This window comes from Cherax quadricarinatus, chromosome 70 (genome assembly GCF_038502225.1).
Source record: "Cherax quadricarinatus isolate ZL_2023a chromosome 70, ASM3850222v1, whole genome shotgun sequence".
In the NCBI taxonomy this organism is placed as follows: Eukaryota; Metazoa; Arthropoda; class Malacostraca; order Decapoda; family Parastacidae; genus Cherax; species Cherax quadricarinatus.
In genome coordinates this window covers 23,327,967-23,350,577 of record NC_091361.1, presented here as the reverse complement: position 1 = coordinate 23,350,577, position 22,611 = coordinate 23,327,967, and the positions used below count along the sequence as shown (strand labels likewise).

General features: G+C 45.6%; 1 protein-coding gene across 1 annotated transcript in view; it reads left to right on the top strand.

Moving 5' to 3' along the window:
- Window positions 1-22,611, top strand: part of LOC128692681 (frizzled-4-like) — a 513,435-nt gene that overhangs the window by 483,193 nt on the left and 7,631 nt on the right. The window contains exon 3 of the mRNA XM_053782329.2: window positions 15,860-16,089. Coding sequence (XP_053638304.2) covers window positions 15,860-16,089 — 230 coding nt within the window. The remainder of the gene's footprint in view (window positions 1-15,859; window positions 16,090-22,611) is intronic.

The window sequence follows — 22,611 nt, the reverse complement described above, 5'->3', positions numbered from 1 at the left end:
TCCTCAACTTACACTGGGGGTCCTCAACTTACACTGGGGGTCCTCAACTTACACTGGGGTTTCTCAACTTACACTGGGGGTTCTCAACTTACATTGGGGGTCCTCAACTTACACTGGGGGTCCTCAACTTACACTGGGGGTCCTCAACTTACACTGGGGGTCCTCAACTTACACTGGGGGTTCTCAACTTACATTGGGGGTCCTCAACTTACACTGGGGGTCCTCAACTTACACTGGGGGTTCTCAACTTACATTGAGGGTCCTCAACTTACACTGGGGGTCCTCAACTTACACTGGGGGTCCTCAACTTACACTGGGGGTCCTCAACTTACACTGGGGGTCCTCAACTTACACTGGGGGTCCTCAACTTGCATTGGGGGACCTCAACTTATATTGGGGGTCCTCAACTTACACTGGGGCCCTCAACTTACACTGGGGGTCCTCAACTTACACTGGGGGTCCTCAACTTACACTGGGGGTCCTCAACTTACACTGGGGGTTCTCAACTTACACTGGGGGTGCTCAACTTACACTGGGGGTTCTCAACTTACACTGGGGGTCCTCAACTTACACTGGGGGTTCTCAACTTACACTGGGGGTCCTCAACTTACACTGGGGGTCCTCAACTTACACTGGGGGTTCTCAACTTACACTGGGGGTCCTCAACTTACACTGGGGGTCCTCAACTTACACTGGGGGTCCTCAACTTACACTGGGGGTCCTCAACTTACACTGGGGGTTCTCAACTTACACTGGGGGTCCTCAACTTACACTGGGGGTTCTCAACTTACACTGGGGGTTCTCAACTTACACTGGGGCCCTCAACTTACACTGGGGGTCCTCAACTTACACTGGGGGTTCTCAACTTACACTGGGGGTCCTCAACTTACACTGGGGGTTCTCAACTTACACTGGGGGTTCTCAACTTACACTGGGGCCCTCAACTTACACTGGGGGTCCTCAACTTACACTGGGGGTCCTCAACTTACACTGGGGGTTCTCAACTTACACTGGGGGTTCTCAACTTACACTGGGGCCCTCAACTTACACTGGGGGTCCTCAACTTACACTGGGGGTCCTCAACTTACACTGGGGGTCCTCAACTTACACTGGGGGTCCTCAACTTACACTGGGGGTTCTCAACTTACACTGGGGGTCCTCAACTTACATTGGGGTCCTCAACTTACACTGGGGGTTCTCAACTTACACTGGGGGTCCTCAACTTACACTGGGGTCCTCAACTTACACTGGGGGTCTTCAACTTACACTGGGGTCCTCAACTTACACTGGGGGTCCTCAACTTACACTGGGATCCTCAACCTACACTGGGGTCCTCAACTTACACTGGGGCCCTCAACTTACATTGGGGTCCTCAACTTACATTAGGGTCCTCAACTTACACTGGGGTCCTCAATTTACACTGGGGTCCTCAACTTACATTGGGGTCCTCAGCTTACACTGGGGTCCTTGCTTCTAACGGTATCCTTAACTGCTAGTTAAGGATACCATCGGTGTCCCCAACTTCCACTGGGGTCATCAACTTCCACTGGGGTCATCAACTTCCACTGGGGTCATCAGCTTCCATTGGGGTCATCAACTTCCACTGGGGCCATCAACTTCCACTGGGGTCATCAACTTCCACTGGGGTCATCAACCTATATTGGGGTCATCAACTTCCACTGGGGTCATCCACTTCCACTGGGGTCATCCACTTCCACTAGGGTCATCCACTTCCACTGGGGTCATCAACTTCCACTGGGGTCATCAACTTCCACTGAGGTCATCAACTTCCACTAGGGTCATCAACTTCCACTAGGGTCATCAACTTCCACTGGGGTCATCAACTTCCACTGGGGTCATCAACTTCCACTGGGGTCATCAACTTCCACTGGGCTCATCAACTTCCACTGGGGTCATCAACTTCCACTGGGGGTCATCAACTTCCACTGGGGGTCATCAACTTCCACTGGGGGTCATCAACTTCCACTGGGGGTCATCAACTTCCACTGGGGCCATCAACTTCCACTGGGGTCATCAACTTCCACTGCTGTCATCAACTTCCACTGGGGGTCATCAACTTCCACTGGGGTCATCAACTTCCACTGGGGTCATCAACTTCCACTGGGGTCATCAACTTCCACTGGGGTCCTCAGCTACTTTTTAAGTCATAAGAAAACCATCTTAAACACTACAAATAGATTTATACAATTGTTGTTTAAGATAAATACGTTCTTTTAATAACTAAGACGGAGAGTAAAGTCATGACGTACGTGTACATTCTCGTCCGTCGTGACCTGTGTGGCAGTCACAGCAGTGTAATTTATTCATCACGTCTAAGCTGAGGCTGTAAATGAGTGAATGGAGGAGGGTAAAAATAATAATTCGAGGTGACACAAGAGCCTCGCCCAGAAGGAGAACAACTATCAGGTATCACACTCAGGGCTACCCGACCCTCCTGAGATTAACACTCAGCCATCACACTTCTCTTTCTCGCTATTTCTCCCTGTTTCTCTCTCTCTCTCTCTCTCTGCAGTATGCAAATAAGTTGGTCTCACCCAATCTACGTCCCTCTGGTGTTTATGCTAATTCCTCTTCTTCGCGGTCAGGCCATCCTTTGTTGAGCAGTTGCTGGAATATTCATAAAAGTAAATCGGGTTGAATCTTTCACACTGAGCTCCATGTTTACCTGCTGTCAGCCGCCAGTCTCTCTGTCTGTTTGTTTACACTGACTCGCTATTTTCACCAGCATGTTTTCCTTGTATGTGATTTAACATAATTGTTCAGTCCTGAAGGTGTGTAAACTTTACTCTCTTCCTACTTAGTGTTTTAAGTTTGTTTATAATCCACAATGGATATTATTGATAGGCAATTTCTCCTCTAACAAATATTTCTTTTACACATCGTTATTTTACAAGATGCGACGAATTACTCTTGCGGGTTATTCGTGTATTGTTCCAGTCATGGTGTTGTGCTTTTTTCTGTTATATTACAGACATTTTCCAGGATGAGAAGACGAGAAGTGTTGCTGGGCTTCTGTTATTTACATTATTTTCACCACATATTTGTGCTCCAGGTTTAGCTCATCACCTTTGTCATCATCACAAGAAATATGTAAATTAGTAATTATAGCTGCACTTATTTTTTGGTCTTTCGTGGTTATATTGTGTTTAGTTTTATTTTTGCTTTATTTAAAAAATAAACCATTTGGTTATTCAGAACTTTGAGGATAAATTTACCGTCTTTAATATATCAGAATTCCAGAGTTTTTAATTATTGTTGCTGTCATGACCACTTCACTGTCATGACCACTTCACTGTCATGACCACTTCACTGTCATGACCACTTCACTGTCATGACCACTTCACTGTCATGACCACTTCACTGTCATGACCACTTCACTGTCATGACCACTTCACTGTCATGACCACTTCACTGTCATGACCACTTCACTGTCATGACCACCTCACTGTCATGACCACTTCACTGTCATGACCACTTCACTGTCATGACCACTTCACTGTCATGACCACTTCACTGTCATGACCACTACACTGTCATGACCACTACACTGTCATGACCACTTCACTGTCATGACCACTTCACTGTCATGACCACTTCACTGTCATGACCACTTCACTGTCATGACCACTTCACTGTCATGAACACTACACTGTCATGACCACTTCACTGTCATGACCACTTCACTGTCATGACCACTGTCATGACCACTTCACTGTCATGACCACTGTCATGACCACTTCACTGTCATGACCACTTCACTGTCATGACCACTTCACTGTCATGACCACTACACTGTCATGATCACTACACTGTCATAACCACTACACTGTCATGACCACTTCACTGTCATGACCACTTCACTGTCATGAACACTTCACTGTCATGACCACTGTCATGACCACGTCACTGTCATGAACACTTCACTGTCATGAACACTACACTGTCATGACCACTACACTGTCATGACCACTTCACTGTCATGACCACTTCACTGTCATGATCACTTCACTGTCATGAACACTTCACTGTCATGACCACTTCACTGTCATGAACACTTCACTGTCATGACCACTTCACTGTCATGACCACTTCACTGTCATGAACACTTCACTGTCATGACGACTTCACTGTCATGACCACTTCACTGTCATGACCACTACACTGTCATGACCACTACACTGTCATGACCACTACACTGTCATGACCACTTCACTGTCATGACCACTTCACTGTCATGAACACTTCACTGTCATGAACACTTCACTGTCATGACCACTTCACTGTCATGACCACTTCACTGTCATGAACACTTCACTGTCATGAACACTACACTGTCATGACCACTACACTGTCATGAACACTTCACTGTCATGAACACTTCACTGTCATGACCACTTCACTGTCATGAACACTTCACTGTCATGAACACTTCACTGTCATGAACACTTCACTGTCATGAACACTTCACTGTCATGAACACTTCACTGTCATGAACACTTCACTGTCATGACCACTTCACTGTCATGACCACTTCACTGTCATGACCACTTCACTGTCATGACCACTTCACTGTCATGACCACTTCACTGTCATGAACATTTCACTGTCATGAACACTTCACTGTGATGAACACTTCACTGTCATGAACACTTCACTGTCATGAACACTTCACTGTCATGAACACTTCACTGTCATGACCACTTCACTGTCATGACCACTTCACTGTCATGACCACTTCACTGTCATGACCACTTCACTGTCATGACCACTTCACTGTCATGAACATTTCACTGTCATGAACACTTCACTGTCATGAACATTTCACTGTCATGAACATTTCACTGTCATGACCACTTCACTGTCACGACCACTTCACTGTCATGAGCACATCCCTGTCATGACCACTGTCATGTCCACTTCACTGTCATGAACATTTCACTGTCATGAACACTTCACTGCCATGAACACTTCACTGTCATGAACACTTCACTGTCATGACCACTTCACTGTCATGACCACTTCACTGTCATGAACACTTCACTGTCATGAACACTTCACTGTCATGACCACTTCACTGTTATGACCACTTCACTTGCATGACCACTTCACTGTCATGACCACCTCACTGTCATGACCACTTCACTGTCATGACCACTGCATGTGGGAGAGTGGCACCTCTCCAAGAACACAGGTCACTACCTCAGGTCACAAGGACAGAGGTCACTACCTCAGGTCACAAGGACATAGGTCACTACCTCAGGTCACAAGGACAGAGGTCACTACCTCAGGTCACAAGGACAGAGGTCACTACCTCAGGTCACAAGGACAGAGGTCACTACCTCAGGTCACAAGGACAGAGGTCACTACCTCAGGTCACAAGGACAGAGGTCACTACCTCAGGACACAAGGACAGAGGTCACTACCTCAGGACACAAGAACAGAGATCACTACCTCAGGCCACAAGGACAGAGGTCACTATCTCAGGACACAAGAACAGAGGTCACTACCTCAGGACACAAGGACAGAGGTCACTACCTCAGGACACTTCATGCATGATCGAGGTATTGTTGAAAATTGCATAAAATGCATTCCAGTTGAAGATTAAGACACACGTGCAACAATTGATGTAATCAGTTCATCAACCTTGGAGACAAAGTATTTGAGGTGGTCAGTCCCTCAACCTGGAGAAGAGTTCAGCTCCATGGTCTGGTCAGTCTTCCAGGTTGATCGGCCTCATGCTGGACTACGAGGGTTGATGGACCCTGGAAGCTGGTCTCAGGTGTGTCGCTGGTAGTATGTTAATGAACCAGCTGGTTACCACTGTCTAGCCAGCAGGCAGCATTTCTAGGTTCTGTTAGCCTGTTGTATCACTGACAAACAGCAACGTCTTTCCGGGCGTTGTCCGTTGTATCACTGACAAACAGTAACGTCTTTCCAGGTTCTGTTGTCCGTTGTATCACTGACAAACAGCAACATCTTTCCAGGTTGTGTTGTCCGTTGTATCACTGACAAACAGCAACGTCTTTCCAGGTTCTGTTGTCCGTTGTATCACTGACAAACAGCAACGTCTTTCCAGGTTCTGTTGTCCGTTGTATCACTGACAAACAGCAACGTCTTTCCAGGTTCTTTTGTCCGTTGTACCACTGACAAACAGCAACATCTTTCCAGGTTTTGTTGTCCGTTGTATCACTGACAAACAGAAACATCTTTCCAGGTTTTGTTGTCCGTTATATCACTAACAAACAACATCTTTCCAGGTTCTGTTGTCCGTTGTATCACTGACAAACAACAACATCTTTCAGTTTCGTTTTCGTGTAACATTTATTTAGTTTCAATCATTTTTTTCGTTGTGAGAGAAAGTTATTTTATTCATAGTATCAGAAAGTAGAGTTGTGACGGTGTGATCATGGAGTCACAGCGGTCATCTTCGTGTCCCACGCTGAAATCTTCTCTCCTTGGAGTGTTACTTTTGCTAATTACCACATTCCTTGTCCATGACAGTACTATTTGTCTCTTCTCAAAAGAACAATGGCGCATTGTTTCAGCAAGTTGTTGAGCCTAGCTCATGCACCACCACTGATATTCCTCTACATCTCAACATTTCTTGATTATTTTCGTCCACTTTCTGCCAGACACACAGCGGCCGTTATTTTAATATGCCTACTTGTGGCTAACTATGGACATTCTGCATGACGTTAACACGTCCAAGTATGTTGATGACGTCTCTTGGCAGGAATGTTCACTACGAGGTGCAGAATCACCTCCTCCTCCCAATGTTATGTGTGTGTACAGCATGTAACTTAATATCAGCTGACTGTTGTATGATTCGTGTTGCAACTTGTCGCAGTCACTCACAGTTCTACAAAATTAATTAAATATGCAATATTATGGTGTTAAAATCAATGCAGGCAGCTCCTGTCATAAATATATTCAATACTTATTCCATAAGTAATCAAGTTCAATCTTATGCATTACCAGATCAGGTTAATAGTGAACCTAACGTCGTTCTTGGAGACTATAATGTCAGGCATAATAATATTGGAGTGCCAATAACAAATACCATTGCAACTAAACTAGTCAAATTTCTAAATGTGCAGGATGAAACTAGAACTGGGGGCAGTATTGCGTCTACTCGTATACACGACGACACAGTAGACCTGTGCCCAGGATGCAGTATATATAGATATATATATATATATATATATATATATATATATATATATATATATATATATATATATATATATATATACGGTTGAGAACTCGGTTATTGTTAATATTTCTCTATCTGATCACTTTCCAATACTCATAGTCGTCAGTATTGATTATATAATAATCAATGAGCTGAATCTAAAAGAAAAAAATCATTGTTAACTGAGATCATAGAGATGATTTCATGAACGGATTGAATCAATAGTATAAGAATTATCAACTTACGATTATAATCAAAAGAATGGAAACAGAGACATTAAATCTTCCACCTTAAATGTTAAGAAACTCAATCATGAATACTATAATGACCCATAACTAAGATATCACACGTAGCCAGAAAAATCGGTAAAGTTTATTGTGTTTATAGAAACAAAGAATTACTCTGAATCTTCCAAACTGAACTAACAAATGCAAGGAGCAGAAAACAAGAACCTAAGCAATAAAATACAGACACAATACCGCACTTAGGAGACTAAAACATAATGTGTCGGTCTGACTTGTAACTATAAACTAGTCACAGAGAAGTGCGAAGGGAAGAGAGCCAGAATATATGAGAGGGGGCGAGGGAGACTGTAGTAGTACAACTGGAGGAATAAGACATGATGTTGTGGTATTAGTAATAGTAACATAAGTGCAACAGTGATCGAGGTGGTAGTAAGACGGTAGTAGTGGTAGTGAACAAAGTGCGACACGACGGTAGTAGTGGTAGTAAGACGGTAGTAGTGGTAGTGAACAAAGTGCGACACGACGGTAGTAGTGGTAGTGAACAAAGTGGGACACGACGGTAGTAGTGGTAGTGAACAAAGTGGGACACGACGGTAGTAGTGGTAGTGAACAAAGTGCGACACGACGGTAGTAGTGGTAGTGAACAAAGTGCGACACGACGGTAGTAGTGGTAGTGAACAAAGTGCGACACGACGGTAGTAGTGGTAGTAAGACGGTAGTAGTGGTAGTGAACAAAGTGCGACACGAAGGTAGTAGTGGTAGTAAGACGGTAGCAGTGGTAGTGAACAAAGTGCGACACGACCGTAGTAGTGGTAGTAAGACGGTAGTAGTGGTAATGAACAAACTGCGACACGACGGTAGTAGTGGCAGTAAGACGGTAGTAGTGGTAGTGAACAAAGTGCGACACGACGGTAGTAGTGGTAGTAAGATGGTAGTAGTGGTAGAGAACAAAGTGCGACACGACGGTAGTAGTGGTAGTAAGACGGTAGTAGTGGTAGTGAACAAAGTGCGACACGACGGTAGTAGTGGTAGTAAGACGGTAGTAGTGGTAGTGAACAAAGTGCGACACGACGGTAGTAGTGGTAGTGAACAAAGTGCGACACGAGAGTGAAGTGTAAACAAGAAAATAGTAGTAGTGATAGTAATGGAGGTATTCTAGATAACTACTAATATTAACTACTAAAGAACTAATAATAATAACTAATATAGAACTACTAATATTAACTACTAAAGAACTACTATTAATTACTAAAGAACTATTAAAACTTCTACTATTTCTTACACACCAAACTCTGCCCCTTTTTTCTCTATCACTGCTACCTTCTTATTACCACTTCTACCATTGTTACATTACTACTACTACTACTACCACTACCAAAACTACTATTACTACTACTACTACTACTACTAACCACTACTACAATATTTCTACTTCTCCTTCCTCCAGTTCTACCACTCCCGCCCCCTTTCGTAAATATTCTGGTTCCCTTCCCTTCATACTTCTCTGTGTGACTAGTTAATTATCCAGGATGTACCAAAATATCGTCATAAGTTAGAGTCCTGAGTGAGTGTGGGTTATTTGCACACCTGGGCAGCAGGACGGCAAACTGTTAATGGCTTAAATAGGTTTAGCTCTAAGTCTAGCCTACCCCTCAAGGAAGGTTCCTTGATGTTGGTGAGGGGCTCTTGATTTAGGAAATTGGATCTGTGCTCCAGTTCCCCGAATTAAGCCTGAATGCCTTCCACATCCCCCCCCCCCAGGCGCTGTATAATCCTCCGGGTTTAGCGCTTCCCCCTTGATTATAATAATAATAATCTAAGTCTAGCCTAGAAAGGTATAAATTAAATTATTAGGAAAAGTGTGGTAATATTGTTTATCCTTTATCTCTTTTAAAACTAATTCTCTCATAAATAACTGGAGCAGAAGATGCAGGCATCTGTACCTCCCATCTTGTGTCTGAACAAACTGCTTGTGAAGAAACGCGGAAACTGGTTTACCTCATGAGTCAGAATATTGATGGGCGAAATTACCGCCTTCGCTGAGTATGAGCTAAATATATTAAATAAAGGCCAATCAACAGCCTCTTTGGAGGACTGTGTAGCTTATGATGTCTTTGGAACTTTAACGTAAACCCTTGATAACCTATCTTTGGCACTGTATTATAGTTACACTGTGGGTGACCTTCCTGTTTCTTAGACAAATAATCTCATTGTACCTGTTCCTAAGCTGAAACAACCTAATACATTTAGAACAATCTCTTTAATAAGTTATGTTCATAAAACATTTGAAAAAATTATAATGGACTATTCCTCTTGATGGAAGGATCCCTTAGCATGGCAAAGAGGCTCTTGATCTGAGAAACGAGACCTCTTAGTTTTTTGGATTGCATTTCAATGCCTTAAACCCTTCCCTTCTCTCGCCATTCGTCCTCTTTATTGGGGTAATTTCCCCCCTGTGAATATCAGCTCCCCGACAGAATGAAGACAGATCATTATCAGTCCTGTTTGGTCTTGGACCTCGGTGGCGGTGCTGTCATGAAGTCTGGAGATGTGAGGGAGATCTTTCTGGGACCACCTTAGGATAGTGGTAGTAATACTGGAGACTGCCTTTTGTTGGCTAAAGAAGTATGATTCTTGGAATTTCCTTTCACACACTTTAGTTGACTGAGCCTAGCTCATTCGATTCTGGAGGTACCATGTAGGTGTACTGGGGAACCTGGTATACCAGGTAAGGTAGGAGGCAGTTTCATGCAGCATCAGCAGTGCTGTCTGCACCCAGAGTGATTGTGGTTCAGGGGGTTATAGAGTTTATTTTTGTTTATCCTCGTAGCTGCTCTTCTCTCCTCTTTTTTTTCAAGAAAAAAAGAAAAAGATAAAAAGAAAATCTTGGATAGTAATATGCTTTGCCTTCTCCCAGGTCCCCGATCCGATCCTTACAGAAAGATCCCGTGGCTGGCACACCCACAGACCTTCCTCTGAACCCGTTATCTACTGTTATCAGGCAACTTTTCGTCGCTTACTTCCAGTACTGGCGTTTGTCCTGATCCGTTTGACAACTCTGACTTCTGCTCTCCTTTCGTGCTTGTGGTTTCTCCCTCGATGCTGCATTGATTTTTGAACTGGTTGCGTTTCACAGGACAGACTGCTCTGAATCCATCATCTCAGCAACCTCGACACATAGTAGATGATCCTGACACAATTGTGCTGACACTCCTCACTCAGATCCTATGAAACACGCTACCTGGAAACCTCTTTCCCTATGTGATACATTTCAAAGGCAATCTGGACAAAATTATCTACCTTTCAGCCATCAACACGTAATGTTTGCCTTAATAACAACAGTATTAATAAGGCACTCATAAGAAATGGTGGTTTAAATATATCCTTCCATGCTTTCAGGAGTGACATGTGTATTATCGTTGTACAGATTACTGTAAGGTCGACAACCTTTCCCATATCTTGTCTGTCGACAACACCCCTGTCACAGTCCACAGACATTCCTTCCTGAATTAGAGTTCCTTTAGTCTTCATCCAGCACATTAAGATACAGTAATAATTTATGGAATACGACCAGGACATTCAGAAGCAATTTGAGCTCCAAAATCTCCCTGTCACCAAGGTGGAAACTTACAGTGCTAGTCACGGCATTATTCTGGGTGAGCGCCCTGGCATAATGCCGTGACAAAAATCAAAGGCCTATCTTACAGGGGGTCTTTTTTCGTCAGTGCATTATGCCGGATAGCAGCCGTTAGCATGATGTCACGGCCTTCTGCAACACTCCACAGTGACTCCTCAGTGTTCACGTTGCTGCCATGGTGAGAGGAAGTGTTGCATTTTTGTCTCTCATCCGCCCCATCTTTTGTCCTGTGTTCCCTTTGGTTTTGGGGCTACGGTGTCGAGTTGCCATCAGCCAAACCTCGGCCTGGCCCTTCGAAGAAGACATCTGTTCGTACCTTAACTGTGTTAAAGAAGCAGTTAGAGAATGCACCTAAGATAAGTGCTAGAGAATTGAAAGAAAAGAACCCACATCTTCTCTCAGAGGTGTCTGTAAGAACTGTTAACAGACATATGTCAGAACTGGGCTACAGTAGTCACCACCAGGTTAAGAAACTGATCCTCTCCAAGCCACAGAAGAAACGTAGTCTGGATTATGCAAAGAAATATCACTGGAATCCTCAACAGTGGTGTGAAGTACTTTGGAATGATGAAGCAACCTTCACCATTATCTGTAACCTGGAGGACATGTGTACCGACCCAGAGGTAGTGACCTGCTAGACCCACGCTACACCTGTGGAACCACCAAACATCCAGACTCGCTCATGGTTTGGGGGTGTTTCAGTGCTCAGAGTGTTGGTGAACTCATTGTGCTTCCCAAAAACCAGTATATGAACCAGTATAATTACCTGGAGTTATTGTGTGACAATTTACCTGAGGCATCTGACAAGTGTGGTGCTACGGTTATTATGCAGGATGGTGCACCGTGTCATACCGCCAAATCTGTAGTTCAGTGGCTTAGGGACTGTGAAGTGAGGTTCGTTAATGACTGGCCAGGCAATTCCCCAGACCTAAACCCTATTGAGAACCTCTGGTCAGTAGTGAAACAGAGTTTACTGGGCAAGGATATCAGTTCCATCCTGCGGCTGGAGGCTGCTCTACATGAGTCATCGAATAATATACCTCCCCAAATCCTCAAGAATTTGTGTGAGAGTCTTCCTACATGGCTGAGGGACGTGATTAATTAAGTGTAAAGGACGCAGCACCAAGTATTAAAACCTCAGTAAGTGTGCAAATATATATATTATAATCTTTCATGGTATGTGTTTGTGTTTTGGTACGTGTGTGGGGGAGGGGCGGCATAATGCCGTGACTCGCACTGTAGGTTTGCCATGCTCGAGGTCGGAGACATTATTCGAGCAGTGTTGCCAAACTGACGTTTGATTGCCAGGAACTTCCATCTTTGGTTTATATAGCTGTCAGTGCTAACATGTACGGGAGCTGCACCCAGCATCTCGACAATGCAAAAACTGCTGATTCTTCGGCCACCTGGCCAAATACAAGAGACCACCGGCAGAAAGTCCAGTCTGTGGTACAGCTGATCATTATAATCAATCCTGCAGCCATCCCCTGCCCCTCTTCCCCTACTTGACCTAACTATAGAGAAGTGAATCCAGCACAGTCCTGTTGTTGACCAGTTTTCTTACAAGTGAAATCTGCTGTCTCAAAGAATTGGAGAGCCTCTCATACATCATGTGGTGGTTCAGCTCCATCTCCAAGGAAGTCTTCTATGTATCTTATACTTCAGAGCTACCTGCTGCCCACAACACCCTGTTGTCCCTTCTTCCACAGTCATCCTTGTGTCGACCCTTGTGAAGTTCTAAACTCTGATGTTCCTACTTGCTCACACATTCCCATTCATACTACTTCGTTCTCTTCCTTTTCTCATGTTTCTTCACCCACAGAGCCTTTCTCAGCTGGTCCTTCAACTCTTGCTCCAAAATCTCAAGGACACAGAATTTCACCAGTCACCAAAGCTCCCTTCCAACCTGCTGCTCGTTTATACTTAACTCTCCCTACTGCCGTGTCCTGCCCCTTAACTTCTCCCTCATCTGCGACAGTTGAGGAAATACATCTGCTCTCACATACCAGTACAAATCCTCCTTCCCATGTCCCTGTCCACGTTCCTTCATCCCAGGAGATCACTACTTTCTCTTATTGCCCATCTTGGAAGCTCTCAAAATCTTTGCTCCATCTTCCTCTCCCACACAACTTGACACTTCCTTAACTACAGAAACTGTTGAGGAATATCGGCTTTTTACTGAAGAGACAAAATCCGAGATAAACGTTGTCTAGCCAACCTTTACAATCACACTGTCACTCCTTTACAATCACACTGTCACTCCTTTACCATCACACTGTCACTCCTTTACAATCACACTGTCACTCCTTTACAATCACACTGTCACTCCTTTACAATCACACTGTTACTCCTTTACCATCACACTGTTACTCCTTTACAATCACACTGTCACTCCTTTACCATCACACTGTCACTCCTTTACAATCACACTGTCACTCCTTTACAATCACACTGTTACTCCTTTACCATCACACTGTTACTCCTTTACAATCACACTGTCACTCCTTTACCATCACACTGTCACTCCTTTACAATCACACTGTTACTCCTTTACCATCACACTGTTACTCCTTTACCATCACACTGTTACTCCTTTACCATCACACTGTTACTCCTTTACCATCACACTGTCACTCCTTTACAATCACACTGTTACTCCTTTACCATCACACTGTTACTCCTTTACCATCACACTGTTACTCCTTTACCATCACATTGTTACTCCTTTACCATCACACTGTCACTCCTTTACCATCACACTGTTACTCCTTTACCATCACACTGTTACTCCTTTACCATCACACTGTTACTCCTTTACCATCACACTGTTACTCCTTTACCATCACATTGTTACTCCTTTACCATCACACTGTCACTCCTTTACCATCACTTTATTACCCCAACATTTATTACCCGTACACTCACTGCTCTCCAACATTTATCACCCATACACTCACTGCTCTCCAACATTTATTACCCGTACACTCACTGCTCTCCAACATTTATCACCCATACACTCACTGCTCTCCAACATTTATCACCCATACACTCACTGCTCTCCAACATTTATTACCCGTACACTCACTGCTCTCCAACATTTATTACCCGTACACTCACTGCTCTCCAACATTTATTACCCGTACACTCACTGCTCTCCAACATTTATTACCCGTACACTCACTGCTCTCCAACATTTATTACCCGTACACTCACTGCTCTCCAACATTTATTACCCGTACACTCACTGCTCTCCAACATTTATTACCCGTACACTCACTGCTCTCCAACATTTATCAACTACAGTTGCTCAGAAATTTCTTATCACTTTACTATTTAACTGCTGCCACCACACATCTTTACTTTCTGTAGCCACTGTATTACTTGTCACTAATAATGGTAACATTACTGTAGACCATCAGAGGTAATCAGGGAGAGTCTAAATGTTTCTCTCCCAGTTCCCTCTCCATCCTATGTATTGTTTACAACAACCACAACAAGTACATTTTACAGTTGAAATTTCTGTTTCTGACTCTATTTTATTACAATCACTCGATCTTCTTTCCCACTGAAACATATAACAAAAGTGTGCTTCGGGTGGTAATGATATTTCATATTCTTGTCTTGCAATTCATTCTCCACTTCATTTTCACCCTTATCAATCGAACAGTCACGACTCGCTCATAGTTCATAATCATATTTTTTCTCTAACCTATTTTTTTTAAAGCTACCCAAGGTTTTAGTTTTCATGACCCCACTTGGCAGATTGTTGCACTCATCAACAACTATCTTTGCAAACAGTACTTTTCTACGTCTTTTCTAATTCTAAATATATCTAATTTAAATTCAATATTTCGAGTTCTTTCTTCATTCGATATCCTCAGTACTTTATATCGCCTTTGTTTATACTCATGATCCACTTATATACTTCAGTGATGACTCCCCTCATTCTGCGTCTCTCAAAGAGAGTGAAGGTTCAAGGGTCTCATTCTGTCCTGAAATGAGAGGTTCCTTATGCAGTGGGTTAATTTTGTCATTCTTCTCTTTGTGTTCCCAATGCATTTATATTCATTATATAATATGGTGACCAAAACTGAGCGTCATAATCCAAGTGAGACGTCACTAGTGATGTAATGAACTGTAACATAACTTTTGGACTCCTGTTACTTATACTTCTGGATATAATTAGAAGTAACTTGTCTGCCTTAGTGCTCACACTCAGGTACAGTTGTCTTGGCTTTAGATTTCTGGTGAGAGACACTGTGTGTGTTGCCATGGTTCTCTCACAAGAGTCCAAACTGCAGAGGAAAAGTATACATTCCTGTCTGTCCTGGATCATTATCATGTCCTGGATCATTATCATGTCTTGGATCATTATCATGTCATGGATCATTGTCCTATCTTGGATCATTATCATGTCATGAATCATTATAATTTCTTGCATCATTATTATATCCTGGATCATTATCAAGCTCTTGTTTGATCATTAGCAAGTGCTAGATAATTATCAAGTTTTGGATCATTATCAAGTAATCATTATCAAATATTCACTCACCAAAAATTCACTCATTATCCTGGTCAATATGGAACTTAACTTCATTTCCAATTTGTCTATTCCTAATACAGAATGTATTATTACTGTTATTATTATTATTATTATTATTATTATTATTATTATTATTATTATTATTATTATTATTATTATTATTATTATTATTATTATTATTATTATTATTATTAACTGTGAGTTCCTTGCTTGTTCCTCAGGCACTTGTTACGCGGGGCAGCAGAATACAGAGACACTTGTGCGGTTTGTGTTAGTGCCACAATTCCTGTACTTGGTGACGGGTGCCACACTGGTGCTGGTGGTGTTCGCCTGTCTTTGGAAGGCACGGTCGCGCCTCCGTCAGGAGGGCATGAAGACTGATCGTGTGGACGTCACCGTCGCTAGAGTGGGCGTCGTGGCCGTCCTCTACATGGTTCCTGCTTCCTGCCAGGTCAGTGGTACCTTGTATCATCATCAGTGGCTACACTGCAGTGTGTTTATATATGCCACTTAACACCTGATTTTCTCCAGCAGATTGTTTGTATCGAATATCATCACCAGTAGGTCTCGAGTTTCTTATTTCTGGACATTTTGTCCAGGATATTCCCACCAGCAGGTCTGAAGTTTCTTAAACAGGTGTTTTCTCCATAATATGACTTTCAGCAGATTTGGAGATTTCTGACTCATTTACATAATTATTTCCCCTGGATGTCTGCCAGAACATTGAGGTGCTTCACCTGCAGGGTCTGGGGGGTCGGGAGAACACTGAGGTGTGTGCTTCACATGCAGGGTCTGGGGGGTCGGGAGAACACTGAGGTGTGTGCTTCACATGCAGGGTCTGGGGGGTCGGGAGAACACTGAGGTGTGTGCTTCACATGCAGGGTCTGGGGGGCCGGGAGAACACTGAGGTGTGTGCTTCACATGCAGGGTCTGGGGGGTCGGGAGAACACTGAGGTGTGTGCTTCACATGCAGGGTCTGGGGGTCGGGAGAACACTGAGGTGTGTGCTTCACCTGCAGGGTCTGGGGGTCGGGAGAACACTGAGGTGTGTGCTTCACATGCAGGGTCTGGGGGTCGGGAGAACACTGAGGTGTGTGCTTCACATGCAGGGTCTGGGGGGTCGGGAGAACACTGAGGTGTGTGCTTCACATGCAGGGTCTGGGGGTCGGGAGAACACTGAGGTGGGTGCTTCACCTGCATGGTATGGGGGTGCGGGAGAACACTGAGGTGTGTGCTTCACATGCAGGGTCTGGGGGTCGGGAGAACACTGAGGTGTGTGCTTCACCTGCAGGGTCTGGGGGTCGGGAGAACACTGAGGTGTGTGCTTCACATGCAGGGTCTGGGGGGTGCGGGAGAACACTGAGGTGTGTGCTTCACCTGCAGGGTCTGGGGGTCGGGAGAACACTGAGGTGTGTGCTTCACCTGCAGGGTCTGGGGGTCGGGAGAACACTGAGGTGTGTGCTTCACATGCAGGGTCTGGGGGGTGCGGGAGAACACTGAGGTGTGTGCTTCACCTGCAGGGTCTGGGGTGCGGGAGAACACTGAGGTGTGTGCTTCACCTGCAGGGTCTGGGGGTCGGGAGAACACTGAGGTGTGTGCTTCACCTGCAGGGTCTGGGGGGTGCGGGAGAACACTGAGGTGTGTGCTTCACATGCAGGGTCTGGGGGTGCGGGAGAACACTGAGGTGTGTGCTTCACATGCAGGGTCTGGGGGTGCGGGAGATCACTGAGGTGTGTGCTTCACCTGCAGGGTCTGGGGGGTCGGGGGAACACTGAGGTGTGTGCTTCACCTGCCGGTAGATGACTTACAGACTCATGCTCATACTTTTCCAGTGTGGCTTAAAAATAAATGTTTTGAATATTTTACATGATATGTAAAGCAATAAATGAACAGAGGAAAGGTGGAGTGATGATGAGCTTTCTGTTGACTTTAACTCGCCCACTCCTCATCCCCCTCTCGTCCCTCTCAGTGGTAAGCTTTGTCTTGGGGCATCTCAATTGCCCCTCACTTAACACTCTCATCGACCCCTCTTAGTGGCTGCCTTTTGTGTTGTAGCACCTCCATCCCTCCCACTCAACGCCCTCTTAACTGTTAAACCAGAGTCTTACATTAAAATGTCTTCATTAAGAGTGTACCATCCTTACATGACTAATTCTGAACTCTGTGAATCACATAAATACGTAGTGATATAAACAGTACAAGACAAACACTTAAAACACACGTAAGAGGGAGCACTGACATCAAGACACGCAGGAGGGAGCACTGGCATCAAGACACGCAGGAGGGAGCACTGGCATCAATACACGTAGGAGGGAGCACTGGCATCAAGACACGCAGGAGGGAGCACTGGCATCAATACACGTACGAGGGAGCACTGGCATCAAGACACGCAGGAGGGAGCACTGGCATCAAGACACGCAGGAGGGAGCACTGGCATCAATACACGTAGGAGGGAGCACTGGCATCAAGACACGCAGGAGGGAGCACTGGCATCAATACACGTACGAGGGAGCACTGGCATCAAGACACGCAGGAGGGAGCACTGGCATCAAGACACGCAGGAGGGAGCACTGGCATCAATACACGTACGAGGGAGCACTGGCATCAAGACACGCAGGAGGGAGCACTGGCATCAAGACACGTAGGAGGGAGCACTGGCATCAATACACGTAGGAGGGAGCACTGGCATCAAGACACGTAGGAGGGAGCACTGGCATCAAGACACGTAGGAGGGAGCACTGGCATCAATACACGTAGGAGGGAGCATTGGCATCAATACACGTAGGAGGGAGCACTGGCATGAATACACGTAGGAGGGAGCACTGGCATCAATACACGTAGGAGGGAGCACTGGCATCAAGACACGTAGGAGGGAGCACTGGCATCAATACACGTAGGAGGGAGCACTGGCATCAATACACGTAGGAGGGAGCACTGGCATCAAGACACGTAGGAGGGAGCACTGGCATCAACACACGTAGGAGGGAGCACTGGCATCAATACACGTAGGAGGGAGCACTGGCATCAAGACACGTAGGAGGGAGCACTGGCATCAAGACACGCAGGAGGGAGCACTGGCATCAAGACACGCAGGAGGGAGCACTGGCATCAAGACACGCAGGAGGGAGCACTGGCATCAAGACACGCAGGAGGGAGCACTGGCATCAAGACACGCAAGAGGGAAAACTGGCATCAAAACACTCAGGAGTGAACACTGGTATCAAGACACTCAGGAGTGAAAACTGGTATCAAGAGACACAAAGGAATGAACACTGACATCAAAACACGTAGGAGGGAGCACTGGCATCAAGACACGCAGGAGGGAGCACTGGCATCAAGACACGCAGGAGGGAGCACTGTCATCAAGACACGCAAGAGGGAAAACTGGCATCAAAACACTCAGGAGTGAACACTGGTATCAAGACACTCAGGAGTGAATACTGGTATCAAGAGACACACAGGAATGAACACTGACATCAAAACACGTAGGAGGGAGCACTGGCATCAAGACACGCAGGAGGGAGCACTGACATCAAGACACCCTGGAGTGAATACTGGTATCAAGACACACACGGGAATGAACACTGGCATCAAGACACGTAGATGGGAGCACTGGCATCAAGGCACTCAAAAGGGAACACTGGCATCAAGGCACGTAGGAGTGAACTCTGGTATCAAGACACACGCAGGAGGGAACACAGGCATCAAGACACACGTAGGAGGGAACACTGGCATCAAGACACACGTAGGAGAGAACACTGTAATCAAGACACACGTAGGAGGGAACACTGTCATCAAGACACACGTAGGAGTGAACACTGGCATCAAGACACACGTAGAAGTAACACTGGCATCAAGACACACGTAGGAGGGAACACTGGCATCAAGACACACGTAGGAGGAAACACTGGCATCAAGACACACGTAGGAGGGAACACTGGCATCAAGACACACGTAGGAGGGAACACTGGCATCAAGACACAAGTAGGAGTGAACACTGGCATCAAGACACACGTAGGAGGGAACACTGGCATCAAGGCACACGTAGGAGAGAACACTGGCTTCAAGACACGTAGGAGGGAACACTGGTATCAAGACACACGTAGGAGTGAACACTGGCATCAAGACACACGTAGGAGTGAACACTGGCATCAAGACACGTAGGAGTGAACACTGGCATCAAGACACGTAGGAGTGAACACTGGCATCAAGACACACGTAGGAGTGAACACTGGCATCAAGACACGTAGGAGTGAACACTGGCATCAAGACACGTAGGAGTGAACACTGGCATCAAGACACGTAGGAGTGAACACTGGCATCAAGACACACGTAGGAGTGAACACTGGCATCAAGACACGTAGGAGTGAACACTGGCATCAAGACACACGTAGGAGTGAATACTGGCATCAAGACACGTAGGAGTGAACACTGGCATCAAGACACACGTAGAAGGGAACACTGGCATCAAGACACACGTAGGAGTGAACACTGGCATCAAGGCACACGTAGGAGTGAACACTGTCATCAAGACACGCGTAGGAGTGAACACTGTCATCAAGACACACGTAGGAGTGAACACTGGCATCAAGGCACACGTAGGAGGGAACACTGGTATCAAGACACACGTAGGAGTGAACACTGGCATCAAGACACACGTAGGACGGAACACTGGTATCAAGACACACGTAGGAGTGAACACTGGCATCAAGACACACGTAGGAGTGAACACTGGCATCAAGACACACGTAGGAGGGAACACTGGCATCAAGACACACGTAGGAGTGAACACTGGCATCAAGACACACGTAGGAGTGAACACTGGCATCAAGACACACGTAGGAGGGAACACTGGCATCAAGACACACGCAGGAGGGAACACTGGCATCAAGACACGTAGGAGAGAACACTAGTATCAAGGCACACGTAGGAGGGAACACTGGCATCAAGACACACGTGGGAGTGAACACTGGCATCAAGACACGCGTAGGAGTGAACGCTGGCATCAAGACACACGTAGGAGGGAACACTGGCATCAAGACACACGTAGGAGTGAACACTGGCATCAAGACACACGTAGGAGGGAACACTGGCATCAAGACACGTAGGAGGGAACACTGGCATCAAGACACACGTAGGAGTGAACACTGGCATCAAGACACACGTAGGAGGGAACACTGGCATCAAGACACGCGTAGGAGTGAACACTGGCATCAAGGCACACGCAGGAGGGAACACTGGCATCAAGACACGTAGGAGGGAACACTGGTATCAAGACTCGCGTAGGAGGGAACACTGGCATCAAGACACGTAGGAGAGAACACTGGTATCAAGGCACACGTAGGAGAGAACACTGGCATCAAGACACACGTAGAAGGGAACACTGGCATCAAGACACGTAGGAGGGAACACTGGCATCAAGACACACGTAGGAGGGAACACTGGCATCAAGACACAAGTAGGAGTGAACACTGGCATCAAAACACACGTAGGAGGGAACACTGGCATCAAGGCACACGTAGAAGGGAACACTGTCATCAAGACACACGTAGGAGTGAACACTGGCATCAAGACACACGTAGGAGGGAACACTGGCATCAAGACACGTAGGAGGGAACACTGGTATGAAGACACACGTAGGAGGGAACACTGGCATCAAGACACGTAGGAGGGAACACTGGTATCAAGGCACACGTAGGAGAGAACACTGGCATCAAGACACACGTAGAAGGGAACACTGACATCAAGACACACGTAGGAGTGAACACTGGCATCAAGACACACGTAGGAGGGAACACTGGTATCAAGGCACACGTAGGAGAGAACACTGGCATCAAGACACACGTAGGAGGGAACACTGGCATCAAGACACACGTAGGAGGGAACACTGGCATCAAGACACGTAGGAGGGAACACTGGTATCAAGACACGTAGGAGGGAACACTGGTATCAAGACACACGTAGGAGCGTGCACTGGCATCAAGACTGTTCTACATATTTTTTATTAGATCTGTTCTTGATTACTATGCCATTCACTTGATTAACTCACCACGCATTGACCTTAATAAACCTTAATTCAGAACACAGCCTTCTAGATAATTAATTCCTAGTACTCCAGTATGAACAAGAAACATAAACATAATTGGAATTACAAGCACTAAATTGTCTTCAAGAGGGAACCTGATAAGATCCTTAAGTCGGTTCCTCATCAGCCGTGCTGTGGTGCATACCTTGAACTGAGTGTAAATGGTTTTCGAAACCATTTAAACACATCTTGTCAGACACAGCAACTTCTTGGGGATATTGATGCAGGGATTTCTACAAACTTTTGTAACTGTAGACTCGACCTACTTCCACTAGTGGTCTCCGCTGGTGACTCCGCCTGTCACTGCTCCACCTCATCTGTTGTCAGTATATAAGCACTTCCGTTAAGATTGATGAACTGAACACATCGACTCTAGGGTGAGGGACTGATTACCTTAAACTCCTCATCTTCCACCCTTCTCTGCGTTGGACTGAAGCCACTGCGTGGTGAAACGTTTCTAGAATAAAGATTCCCAAATGTTGCGGGGGCCGCGGAGGCGTTGACCCCCGAAAGCCACTCCAGGTAAACTCCAGGTAAGTGTCTCATTTATCATACGATGAACTCCCTGCTGCTTGCACCAGCAGCCTGACTGATCAGGCCATCAATCAGGAGACCTGGTCTTGGACCAAGCCTCGGGGAAGAGGGGGCGGTAACCCCCGAAATAGTCATCAGATAACCTTCGGGTAGCTTGTATAGGAAAGAAAGGAACAGTTAAACCATTTTCTCTGCTGAGATCATCATTGACTCGTCGTCGCCAGCACGACCCGGGGTTGTATTGTTTCATACAACGCACCAGACAGTGTCATAAACATACTGGGTCATAGCCTGTGCACTAGTTGGCTGAAGGCAAATAAAACTAATCCCTTTAAACTGAATAATCCAATTAAAT